Here is a 13,790-nt window from a genome sequence, read left to right on the forward strand (position 1 = left end):
GTTTACTTCAAAGAGCCTTCTGGGCGGCATGTTCACAATGAATTGGCAATTCTCAAATCCACCACACAGTCTGGAGAATGAGGTTGTTTTAGGCAGAGGTTATCTTGATTTCACCTTACGGGGCACGTACAGCATTGTACTCCGATCACTTTGATAAAAGGATGTGTCCTACCTTGTGACTCCCGCAAAAGGAAGATCTGCTTTTAAAAGAAGTCTTGTGGCATTTGTACCTGGTTCTGATGCTTTCTACAACCTTATAGGCTGGCATGCTCACCCTAGTAAACTAATCTCTATCAAAGGACTTCTTTTGGTCATAATGTCTTTCTTTTCCAAATGTGTTTGGGAACACAGAAGGATAAGGTTCCATGACTTAATGGCATGCTTATTGAATTCACTTTCCTATGAGGTTCTTACTACTTTGGGTTAAGTGGTGTCTGGGGTAAGTGCCTTGCAAAAGCTATGTGTAAAGAAGTTCTTAAAAGTCTTTCAGAACACGTTTCCCCCTAAACTCCTTGTGTCACCTTAGTGGAAATTGAGCCTGGTGTTAATTTTCCAACTGGCTTTGCAGGTTAGGACAAATTCAGCACTTTGGTCAGATCCTCCATATATATTTTTGTTCTATCTCGCAAAGTTGGATTTACTTTGCACAGATTCCTTTGCTTACATTTTTACTCCTTGTCCATTTATGTTGGAGTAGATTGTATAAAGAGAATACCCTGAGAGGATGTAAACTTGTTACATTGCGTAAATTGTACTATTTCTCATATTTAGACAGTCCTATTTTTGTGGGAGTTGTAGAAGTAGACAAGGTAGATAGATTGTTGCCTTCATCAAACTGTGTTTAATGGAGGGTGGTGAGAGCATGACTAGAGGCAAACCTGGCTTGGCAGGGAACTTCTCTGTGTGGATCTCTAGGACAATTCCATTTATAGTGGTTGCATACACAACACTGATGATTGCAAGATCTTTTCTCCAGATTCTGAGACAAACAATGGTTACAAGGCATTATGCGTGGTGGGCACTGCAGTTCTACAGCCTAGTGCACTCAATAATTTAATTTGAACAGTTATACCTTAATTACCCCTGACACTACAAAGATAACTGTTTCAAGAAGTTAAGGCTTATCCCACAAAGTGTTAGTGAGTTTGAAATTTGGTATATGTCACTGTAATCGCACAATCAAATCTATGCCCATTCAGAGCTATAACTTTCATGGAAAAACTACACCCTCGTTTACCATGGTAAAAAGTAAGGAGGTTAACATAATATTTCAGGCTGAAGAAGAATGTCCTAGCACCTCAGATGTTTGAGATATTACTCCACAAAATAATTCTAGTGCTATGTTAGTGACACTTGTATAGAACACATTCTGCTACTAGTACAACTCCATAGCACTCTAGTTTGTTTTTATGAAATGTTTAAAAGTGGTGTTATTCTATGTGGAGGGATGGCAACGACTCTGTAGCCTTTGGATCGCTTCAGTTGTTCTATTGTTTTCAGGTCCCAATTTTTAGTCAGTGTAAGAAAGTTATCAACACAGGGTTTAAGTGTACCTCTAAGAGCTGCCATTGGTGGGCCTGTTATCCTAGTTTCTTCACAGTCTGGTGTTCAAGTAATATATATTACAAGGCTTTGTACTTAACTATAGAAAAAGATAATTTTTCTACCTAAAGTACATGGCGTTTAGTGGTATTGTGCTTACACCTAGTGAAGATTACATTTTTTATTCACCACTTCTTCTGATGTACTATAATTCTTATTTTCTTATGTTTTTATTTGATCCATTTTGCATTCCTACCTGCTGCTCATTTCTGTATATTTCCTTTGCATTTATACTGTGCATCCTGTTCTTCTTTATTTACTCTTTCTTTCTTATCACTTCATTCTTCAGCTTGTTCCACGATCCCCATTCACCCTTCTTCACTTCATCTCTTTGCAGAAGCATACATTCCACCTCAGCTCTTCTACAATGGGAAGGTGGAGTACTTTGATCTCCAGAGGCTTGGTGGACTGCTATCTCATCTCAAAAAGACGCTTAAAGGTAAGAAAAAGCTTAACCCAGTCTAATGCTTTCATATAAAACATAAAGATTATTTTTTCAGTTCAGAGGTTACAAGAACCTTCCTAATACTACATATGACTCAGAATCTGCAAGGACTCCAGTTTCTATCTGACTGTGGGTGTAGCTCCTTACTTCCTGCTCCTCTCTATATGCTAACACTTTTACAATTTAATTTGTATTGGTTTGAGTAACATATGCTACTACTTGCCCTCATCTGTAAAACTCTCTTCGAGTCTAAAGCAGCACAGAAAAATGACACAAAGAGCAATTATCATTTTCCTCCAGGAGGTAGTCAGCATGTTGAGTAAGTCCAAGAGCCAGTACTGCCATTCTGTGGCTCCATAAACAATCTCTTCTTTTGAGCAGTTTACGGTGTTGACAATGTTAAATTCTAACTGTCCTTCACCTTCTTCTGATGTTGTGTACAATGCAGAAATTAAGAAAGCCATGCTGGACAACTTTTAAGTTTTCTGTGTCTTCTGGATGCCAGTTGTATGACAGTTGATTCTGGACCATCAAACTCAGCCACTCAGGCACCTACTGCCCCACCATCAATTATGTGTCTGGAGCCGGCCACCACCAAACCTTATGTCTCAGACTAATATAGGCAAGGGTGGCAAATGAAACCGGGGTCCAGCTTTACATAAAATGCATATGATAAAATCTATCTGCACATTGCCTTTTACCAAATGCATTGGTATTTTGCTAACCTATCTCTGTACTAATACGGCAGTTTACAAAATACTGAATTATAGTGGGTCGCAATCATCCTGCCTTATAATTATTAATGAGACAGGTCGCAAATTGCGTGCCATTATGATTTGTGCTGGGGTCAGCAGACCACCATGTCTGATTGCTTCCAAGTAAAGCAATTATTTTTTTAAATAAAAATGCAGCCTGTTTTCCTTTAAGAAAAACGTGTGCCTTTTTACAAACCTTTTTTAGGTTCAAGCAATGCACCCAAGTACTACTGCCTACTCCTAAAAATGTTTTTTGTACATTTACAAAGGAAAAGTGGTCCTGCGGCGTGGACTGCCCCCTAAGCAAATTGTTTACCACCTCCTTTGAGGTGTCAGTAAAATATTAATGTTTGGTGACACAATTTTGATTGCAAAAAATATTATGAAATACCATAAGGAATCTGTTTTTGAAATGGGAGCCCTTAACACAATCTTTCCTAATACCTATCTGGTAAGGTCTCCTAAACCCATTTAACAACTTTGAAAACTTTTTCCAACTAGTTAAGTGGGCTTAGTACATTTGAATAAACAGTTTTAGCACCTGAAACACCCTCTGATTTACTGAATCAGAGGGTATGTGAAACCTAAAAACTTTGTAGATCGATCCCATAGGTTTCTGCCCATGGTTTCTTTGAATGTGCCACTTAAGACACCGGTGGTGCTACTAAAAGAGGGAGCTTCAACGGTTTGAGGATAGTCGTCTTGTAGATCATCTACACGGTTCTCAAATTCTCCTGCACAGTCTGATTCTGATACCCTGGAGATGCCTTTCTCATATTTTCACTGTATGTAGTTGCAGGATTATGCCAGCGAAGCAGACAACCTGCCTCCAACTTAGTATACTGAAGCAGGATTCTATATTGACCACCAAAATGCATGTAGACTTTATAACTCCTTTGAGACTGACTGGGCTTACACTTCAAGTTCTCATAGTAAGGAAATTTCTTATTTTTCCTTTGTCAAAAGGAAAGAGGTAGAAGTCATCCAATAAGCAACGACTGCTTCTGAGCCCCTACTGCCCTTTAATGAGGCTTTACTAGACCCTCATCAGTGGGGCATGGTAAAACTATTCATATCACCATTTTTAATAGACGAATAACAAGAAATCAAAATACCTTCCCCAAAAGACCATCAATTTTTCACTCCTCAGCAATCTGAAATGAGCCTAATAAAAATTTAAAAATGTATTGTATAGTTAGCTGAAACAATTACCACATAGGAATATAATAATTGAAAGAAAATCACAAAATCTGTTTCTGCATTTTCCTATTCAGACAACATATCATTTGCCACATTAATCAAAACTTAAATCTATACAAAGGTCCTTGATTACAAAAGCTAAAATCTAGGTTAATCACAGGACCTGTGTTAAAAATACTTTACGTTCTAGCTATTTTTTCTAAAATATTTATTCTGGTTTAGGTATACAATGAAGTACAGTGTTAAAACTTACATTATGAGCGACCTAATTTCAAAATCCAGAACTTTTACCGGGTGACTAGTCCACTATGAGTTAGCTCCTTTCATGTAAAGTACTACTTTCTAACTACAGTATCCCTGCATGTGTGTTACTCGGTTTCCTTGCAAGTCTTTTTTAACAAAAGCCTTCCTTCTTGTCTAACCTAGGAGAAGTCAGAAAATATGCTTTAACAGCTTCTCCTTAAACTTCGAGTTGATAGTATTTATGGCTGATCTATATTTCCACTCTGCCCGAAAATCACCCAGAAGCAAAATGTGGGATTGTAATATAAAAGAATAGCCCTTTCTGGTTCTAAATATTGATGTATGCATGCTTGGCCTCGCATTTCAATAATAATAAGATCATATAGTTCTCCTCAAACAAACTCTGCTTTACTCTAGTAGCCAACGTATTTTTGAGTCCCACATTGAATCTTCTCATACCCTCTCAGTCTCGACTTTCAAAGACCACCAGGAATCACCTGAATATATTACAAAGTATTTAAGCATGGTTCCCTCACTTGTACACAGTTTCCCTCCCATAACATTGCTATCTGATTGAGACTTCTAGTTGTAGATTCCTTGCCTTAGAATTTCTCCCAGGCGTCAGACTTGATCCGAAGATTTTTCTTAAAGCAGTACCCTTGCACACGTCAGGTGGCGTCGGTCGACCCCACGTGCATCATTGGTGTTGTGTTCGCCGTGATGATGTGTCTTATAAAGGTGTCATCCCTGCGTGCTATCAGTTCTATTCTTTCCACGTCAGTCTATGCACAGATCCCGAAAGAGCTACCCTGAGTCGTTTTTTTTACTGACTTCGACCATTTTGTTGAATTCTTTGGACACTTTTGGGTCATCGAGGATGTCACACAAGACCGGTTTCAAGCTGTGTGACTCCTGTCACCGCATGATGCCCGTGACAGATCCGCAACTCGTGTCTTTGTGGCATCCATCTCTTCCCACCTTCTCAATTTATTGATACTGTTATGGAATCTCAATACAGTATTGATTTTTTTTATTTTTATATATATACATGATATCACCATTCAATCTCAGGCCCATTTGTTGAATATGATTGTTAACCCTAAAGGCTTAACTGGCATCGCTCTTGTGCAAAGAACATGCAAACTTAAAGTGCAGTCTGTAAGAGAAATGTATACTATTTTTATTTAAACCAAGTTGATTCTACTCACTAGTTCATTTTGTCAAGGTGGTGTCATACTTTCGTGTGGCTCTGACCATTTCTCTGCCAACTTTCTTTCCTCCTCCTACCAAGAGTCAGAAGAGGTTGCACTGGCTGGATACTAAGTGCACTCTGAGCTTTTATGTGGAGAGAATCAAAGTGGTGCATTCAGATAAACGGTGTTTTGTGGGATTTGCGGAGGTGAACAAAGATGAGATGTGTTGCATGAAAGTACTCTTTCTCATTGGATTGTTGTATGAATCAAGGTCTCCTATACTTTAGTGAAGAATGCTCCTCCTGGGAGCAGCAGAGTCCATTTAATTAGGGCTAGAAGACCTTCCTCGTCTTTATCTTGGGGGTCCAATATCTATCCTGCTGCGAACTGGGTGTCAGTACATACATTCATGAAGTAATATTGATTGGACTACTAAGCTAGAAGTGATACCCATTTCTCCAAGTTGGTCTGCCATGGTTTTCTGGTTTATTTCTTGTTGCATGTAGACCCACATGTGAGGTGGACATTACTAGGGCAATTATTTACAGATGAGAAATGTGTGAGAAGAAATAACTATCAAAAGTATAAGTTACTAACCCTGGTAGTAATATTTCTGGTTACAACTGTGACTTTCGACAGACTCCTCCTCATCTTCTGACCACCAGTCTTCCCATTTTGAGATCGAGGTTTTGGATCATATGCTCTGGAGATAGTACATTTTCAGTGTTAATGTATTATACTTCTATTCTGGATGTTTGGTGTACTGCTGTGGTTTATTTTCTTTTATGTGGGCTCTCTATTCCTGTCTTCTTGCCTCAGAAGAGCCCAAATAAAGGATGAGGAAGTGACGTTGGTGTGTGGAATGGCATTTAAATTGCTCCATGTTGTCACATCCTTTAAAACACGTCAGCGGCTGGAGTAATGTTGGCACCATCTTTTGTTACTTTGGAACTATTTCTGCACCTGAAGGAAATTCAAAGGTTATACATCTGCGGCAAGATACAATATTGATCAGAAAGACTATTATCGAAAGCAAGTAATTTTTTTATTTAAATTGCTTAGAGGACACACAGGTGAAAACAGTACCACCAAATGCTAAAAAAAAAAACTGAATGTTCTAAAGAAAGACTTGAGGAGCAGGAAATTGAAAGTAGCACTAGGGAATTATATTGGATGACAAAAAGACAATAAGAATGGAGAAGTCCACTAGTAGAGAACAAAAGGTGACTTTCTATTTCTGATGTCATAAACAATGCTATTCATTCTTACTTCCAAAACGTAAACTCTGGCTGTTAACCTTCCTCTGTTTTCTTTTTATGTCTGAACTTAATAAAGATGACCTTGCTTCCAAAGCGAATATCATCATTGATCCTGCTGAACTACAGGCTGTGACAATGGATGACTTGGACGAAGATGAGGAGTCTGCTACTTCTACAACACAGGTATCCATTCAGGCCTGTAAACACTGGGTTAAAGTTTGCAATAGGATTGCTGCTTGACTTTCAGAACCAAATGTCAGTGCACCACAATGGGCGCAACAGGCTGTAATACCCTTCCTGTAAGGGTTGGGTAGACAAACTAGGAGAGGGTTGGGCCTACTTAGCCTAAATTTCAATGACTTGTACACAATGAGTTAGTGAGTCCAACCAAAGAAATGAATCTGTTAATTTTCTCTATATTGTTTAATCCAAAGAGTGTTGTTTATTGTCAGTAGTTTCCCTAAATCATTCTATGTAACTTTTTCCACAGATGTACATCAGAAAAATGGCAGCGGACATGTATTTCGCCCCCTAGGCGGCTTGATAGCCTGGAGCTGTCTCAACGCGGTCAATCAGAAACTGGAAAAAACCTACCTATTTGGGATAAAAAAAAAATGCCTCCAGCAGAGGCCAGCAACAGGCTCAGACAGGTCCAGTTGCTTCTGGTCAGCTGGGGAGTTGCAGGGAGACCTCTAGAATCTTGTTGTGTCAATCCGGAGGTCAGCCAAATGAGTAAGCAGGTCCAGTTGTACTTCTTCAGACAGCAGGGCAGTGCTTTTGAATCTTCCACATGTCCAGGACGGTTCAGATGGGAGGTTCTGAAGGTCACACGTTTATACCTGTTGCCAGCCTTTATGTGGGGAAACATTTGTGGCCTACCTCCAAACTGATTCTGGTCAGTTGTTCGCCTGGGTCGGGCTCCAGACATCCCCTCACATACAACCAACTCTCAAAGGAGCAGCTCTCCATTCTGTTGCAAAATGTATGAATATTATTCTGCAAAGGTGCTATCGAGAGGGATCTGGACTTGGAAAGAGAGAAGTTTTCTTCCTCCGGCTATTTCCTTGTGCCAAAAAAGGATGAAGGCCTCTGACCTGTACTAAACCTTTGATCTCTGAATACCTTCCTGCAGAAGAACAAATTGAAAATGTTCACACTTGCCCAGATGTTGTCTCCTCTGGAGTTGGGGACTGGATGGTGTCCTTTGATCTGCAGGACACATATATACCAGGTCTGCTGTCCAATAGTTGCTACCCATGGTTCAAGGTCTGCCCAGTTAGCATTGCTCCTATTCAGCCTCAGCAGTGTCCCTTGGGTGTTCTCAAAAGTGATGCCTCTGGTCGCAACACACCCTCGGAGGTTGAGGATACCTGTTTTCCTGTACCATGGTGACTAGCTATTGAAGGAAGACACCCACAAACCTCTTGACATTGGTGGGGTTCAGGGTCAATGAGACAAAGTCACATGTGACTCTTTCTCAGAGATTGCTATTTATTGGAGCAGTACTGGACACTGTGCAGTTCAAGGCCTTCCCTTCGCTGGAACAAGTCCAGGACGTTCAATCTATAATCCCAGTGTTTCAGACTTGCCCTAGATCCTGGTGAGAGCAGCTCTGAGGACTCCTGCATCTTCCTGGGCTCTGCAATGGAATCTGACGTTCCAGTGGGCCTGGCACCAAGGAAATCTATTGGATGTCATCTAAAGTACACAAGGGGACTTATGATTTTCAGTAATGATTACTCAAATGCAATTGGTCCAGTGGCAGGCTCTTCTACATTCCTCACCCAGAGCTGACTGTGATAGCAAACCTGTCACTTCTTGGTTGGGGAGGCCATCTGGCTGAGGTTGGAGACCTGGGGCTGACAAAAGCCAGCTTCTGTATCATTCTGTTGGAGTTGCAGGCCATTCATCTGGCTTTGAAGGCTTTCCTGCTGTCCATCAAGGGGAGGCTGATGCAGGTCCTCACAGACAACACTACTGCCATGCGGCATTGCAGCAAGCAGGGCGGAGCAGGTCCTGGCCGGATGTAGTTAGTTTGAGTGTCCGACATTTCCCTTAACGCAAACCATCTGATGGGATCCTTGAATGTCAGACAGGACCAGTTAAGCAGTTGGCATTAGCCAGATTATGTATGGAATCTATACCCTGAGGGGGCACAGGGCATCTTCTGTCAGTGGAAAGAACCCTGGCTAGATCTTTTCGCCACCGTTAAATGGGCAGTGTGAAAGGTTGTGTTTATGGGAGTTTCAGCTAGTATGCTCACTAGGAGATGCATTTCAGTTGAAATCGAACACAGGAATTCTGTACACCTTTGGCCTCTGCCTCTCCTTCTGTGAGTTCTTAAAATTAAAAGGAGTAACCAGCCCCTAGTAATCCTAGTGGCTTGGATTGGGCCGGGAGGGAGTAGCACCAAGAACCTCTATGCATGGGCATCTGTCCTCCAGTCGGGCTCCCACTTTGAGACGATTTTTTGTCAAAGCAGCACAGCAGGATCCTACACCTGAACTTGTGTAATTGACACCTCCGAGCATAGAGATTGAGTGGCGGCAGGTGGCTATGTTTGATCTGCCTCCTCAAGTGGTGAATGTCATCCTTGCTGCCACACACCCTTCTATGAAATCCATTTATGCTGGTCAATGGGGCAGGTGAAAGGCTGCTGGCCAAGTGGATATAATTATGGTTGGGCAAGGTGACATGGCCCTCAACCCTGGAGCACGGTTGGCAGCGTTGGACCTGCAAGAGGATTCCTACTTCCATATACCCATCCTGCAAGCCCATTGGTGCTACCTGCGGTATGTGGTGGGACAGGAGCATTTTCAGTTTGCTGTGCTCCCTTTTGGACTCTGAGATGTTCATGTAAGTGATGGTCGTGGTGGCAGCACACCTTTGGAGGTCAGTGGTGCCAGCCTTACCCTACTTAGATGGCTGGTTTTCAAAGAGGGGCCCTCACCCCAGGCAGTCACCAATCACCTCCAAATTACGGCAAACCTCACTATTAATATGCCAATACCACACTTAACGCCTTCTCAAATGCTCCCATTAATCTGAGCTGTTCTGGATATTGTTAATTTTTGTGCCCTTCCCCTGGGGAAATAGTCCAGGACATTCAGGCTATGATTCCAATTTTTCAGCCTTTGTTATGCTTCAAAAAGTGGCCACTCTCTTCCATGTCAGCAAAAGCATCACTGAGGTAATGAGGTGCATTATTATGTGAGGTTGTGCAACCTCACTGTGTAATAGTTATTATCCCCTTCAGGACCAGTAGGTTTCATTTGTTACACCTTAAGACCAAACCCTAGATAGCCGTGACTAAGTAAAAAAGCAAGTACTAAGCATCTGAATGGCACCAAAATGAAATAACTGAAACACTCAAGAAACCAGAAGCCAATTTATAGAAATAGATTCTATTTTTAAGTATTTTTAGACACCACAATGAAAAAGATCCACCGGATGGTTCCAGGGATATAGATTTTGCAATGTCTAGTAAATATGCACTTTTAAACAACCGGCGAACAAGCACCAGCAAATTCAAAGAATTTATAATTAAGAAACCTCTTGAGCAAAACCTTTGACTAGTTGTATTCCGGTCAGTTGCAGTTGCAGTTTCTTTGGGTGACAAACTCGGACGGTGAACCAGACAGGGGGACCCGCAAGGTCCACAGAAACAGTTACGTCCAGAGAAGAAGCAGTTTCCAGTCAGTTCCTCTTTATCTCCTTGCCGTAGACTCCTATGGTAGTAGTCCTGATGCAAGGGATACAGGATGCCAAAGATGCTCTAAGGATGTCCTAGATGCAGTGCAGTAGACGGGAGGACTTTCTGCAGCTACTCCTCTGTTCATGAGCTTGGTGAGGTGGTCTTGACTACAGTATAGATGTCCCTTGAAGTCCTATTGAGTCTGGCAAAAGTCCAGTTGCGTGATATCACAGCCATATGGGAATCCTTACTGGAGCTGTAATTTGCGTACTGGGCAACCAAGCTGGCCTCCAATGTCTCAATGCATCAGACTCAGGTGCAATTTTGAATTTTGGGGTCCTGGTCTCTGGTACAGTATGGTGACGAAAAACAGTGGCTAGAAGATTTGAGCTACCAACTCACCCCAAGAGTCTACTTCAGCTGTTGTGGCCCTGTGAACAGGAGGTCAGCCAACTGCCCCATGTAGTCTCTTACTTCAGCTGGGCTCCAGAGATGACTTCTCCACAAGCAGGACACAGCAGACCCAGTTCCTCCACCTTTGATACTCTGATTCAGCAGCTGAGGTCCACAACTGTGCTGCCTATCTTTGTGGGTCCGTTGGTCAAGCAGGGCAATCCTTCTTCAGTCCATGTTCCAGTCCAGTCGAGATCTGAGTATGGGATGCCCTTTTATGCTCAGAAAATGCCCTCTGGGTACGATGCAGTTGATAGCAAATGGGCTATGAGGTTCCCTCCCTCCTGATGACCACTTTCTACAAAGTGTGGCATCCAGCTTTGTCTTGATGCACCATTTTGTCTATTCCCAACATGGCAGAGCCCCTCTTTGAAGTCCAGACCTCCCTAGCTCTGCCCAGAGGTATGGCTACCAGTACCCTGGGAAACAGTTTAGCAGCTGGTTTCTTCTTCCCTGCCAGATTACCAGCCTGTCTACCTAAACAATAAGGAAGCCTCTCTCCCGGGAGTTCCCCATTTGTTCTTCAAAGGTTGCCTTTTGAACAAACACCTGTGTGACTTCCTGCCAGGGAGAGGTTCCTCTCTCCACACAGGCTGCTGTTGTCTTCTTTCCTGGGGGAAGTTTGCATGGCTGCCTAGAAGGGCAGAAAGCTTTCTAAGGGATGAATACCACGTGCAACTGTAAAGGGCACAGGAGGATAAAGGAAAAAGAGTGGCAACTTTGTAAAATTCTCATATTTTAAAAAGTTACATTAATCATGACCAGAACTAAGTCAGGCTTATTGTATTACGTTGTTTGAGACCTTGGTGAATCAACTTTGGTCGCGACGTTCAGGAGTTAGCACAGCTGAGGGGGGTCACCATGTATCACGGTAATCTCCGATGGGGAAAACAGTTCTTTCCTCAGTAAAAATAGAGGGAGAGGCTTGGCTTGGACATTGGTGTAAATGGCACAAGTGGACTAGCAATGCTGAACTGGAAGGCTCAGTTTACTTATGTTACACCCAGGGTGGCACAGCCAGTGCTGTAGTTCTTGTGGCGACCCTCTAACTTACATACCCTGGGTATCCCTGGTACCATTTACTAAGGACTTGTAGGTAAGTTAACTTATGCCAGTTGGATATAAGCCAATTCAACATACACATTTGAAGGTCATGGCACTATCACTGAGGTTTGGTTAGCAGGCCTCAGTGCAGTCTCAGAATAGACAAAAACCGCAGCATAAGTCCAAAAAACGTGGCGATAACCGTACAAAAAGGGGCATTTTCTTACAATCACTCTGCCTGCTTTCTTTGCGCCACTTCATCCTGACAAGGAGATGGGATTCCATCATTTGGATCTTAAGAGAGCTCTATCCTTCTATACTGATTGTACCAAACACCACTAGATGGACAATCAGCTCTTCATTGTGCTCGCTGGGGGGAAGAAAGGCAGGGTAGTGCAGGAACAGACCAGCTCTCAATTGATTGTACTCTACATAAAGATCTGCTACATACTGGTGAAGAAGTAACACTCTGACGGCTTGCGTCCCCACTCGACCAGGTCTATGGCAGCCACTACTACGTTAGCGTGTGGGGTACATATCCTGGACATCTTCCAAGTTACCATGTGGACGCCACTCCACATGTTCACGGAACACTACTGCTTGGACAGTCCGGTCCATCGTGATGGGCATTTTGCATGTTTGGTCCTCTGGGATTTTTTGGTTTAGGCCAGTTTTCAACCCTCTCCTCTCCTCCCCTCCAGAGAGATAAGGTGAGAAATCAGCAGTTAGAAGTCTCTATCAGAAGAAAGAAGTCACTTCCCTTAGGTAACTCTTTTTCTGGTACTAACGGCATATTCCTCACTGACCCTCCCTTTCTCCCTGCTCTGCAAACTGGGCTCTTACCCAGAAGATCCCATTAGACACTGCACTCTGGTAAATACTAGGCATTGTTTTTTACATTGAACTGTGTTTTCGGCACTGAACTAGTCACAAAAAAAACTGAGGTGTGCGATCCAGGATGATGCTTATATGGGCACCATGACGTTACTGCCCACCTTATGCTGAACAATGCCACCTACGAGTACTCAGAGGTACTGCTGAAGATTTTCTGGATCCAGTGTGATTCCTAGGAATGTCTTATGGTGAGGAATCTGCAACTAGATAGTCTCTCCCAAAAATCATTACCAAAGGTAAGTAAGTTGTTCACTGATACCTCTTGCCCCGAGTGCTCAAGAAGATCAGGACCAACCGTGCACAAATCATCCAAGTAGCTTTGTGTTGGGCACAGAGAGTATGGCATCCATAACACCTGGACCTAAGCATCTGTCTTCCTATCAGGCTACCCGTCTAGGAGAATCTGCTGTTGCAGCAGCAGGTCAAGGTTCTGCACCTGGGCTGTCTCAGTCTCCCCCTTCATGCTTGGAGGTTGAGCGTCAACAGCTGAACACCTTCAACCTTCCTCTGGATGTGGTTGATGTCATCTTGGCCACCAGGTGTGCCTCAACAAACGTTATTTATGCCGTTGATGGGACAAGTTTTTCCTTTGGTGCAGCACATGCCAGATTGTCCCCTTTCAGGTCACATTATCTGATATTTTGTTGTTTGTTTTAGCCCTAGCCTAACAAAGCATTGCTTTGGGTCAGTGAAAGAGTAATGTTTGTGTCTTTCTGCTTTTTTGCAGTTACTGGATCAGCCTTCTTTGTTTAAGTCTCCAGTTGCACTGCACTTTTTTTTAAAAGATTTACATTTATTTCCTATCTTTCCTGTTGTCATGCTGCAGTGGGGCTGTATCTTGGTCTTCATTTTTCTGATGTGCACTCCCTTTGAGCCACTTCACAGCTGCTTCTTGCAGCTTCTCATCCTCAAGACAATGTTCCTTGTCACCATAGCATGGGCTTCAAGTTGTCTAAAATAATCCGCTGTACACCACTTTCTTTCCAGAAAAATTGGTTTTGTATACAC

At 42.6% G+C, this 13,790-nt stretch overlaps 1 protein-coding gene across 2 annotated transcripts in view; it reads left to right on the top strand.

The window, feature by feature from the left end:
* The window catches only part of RNF123 (ring finger protein 123), a 1,441,353-nt gene that overhangs the window by 623,116 nt on the left and 804,447 nt on the right, over positions 1–13,790 (top strand). For both annotated transcript variants that reach the window (XM_069206868.1, XM_069206867.1), the window contains exons 21-22: positions 1,940–2,041; positions 6,774–6,880. In XM_069206868.1, coding sequence (XP_069062969.1) covers positions 1,940–2,041; positions 6,774–6,880 — 209 coding nt within the window. The remainder of the gene's footprint in view (positions 1–1,939; positions 2,042–6,773; positions 6,881–13,790) is intronic.

The sequence above is a fragment of the Pleurodeles waltl genome, chromosome 9 (assembly GCF_031143425.1).
Source record: "Pleurodeles waltl isolate 20211129_DDA chromosome 9, aPleWal1.hap1.20221129, whole genome shotgun sequence".
Lineage (NCBI taxonomy): Eukaryota > Metazoa > Chordata > Amphibia > Caudata > Salamandridae > Pleurodeles > Pleurodeles waltl.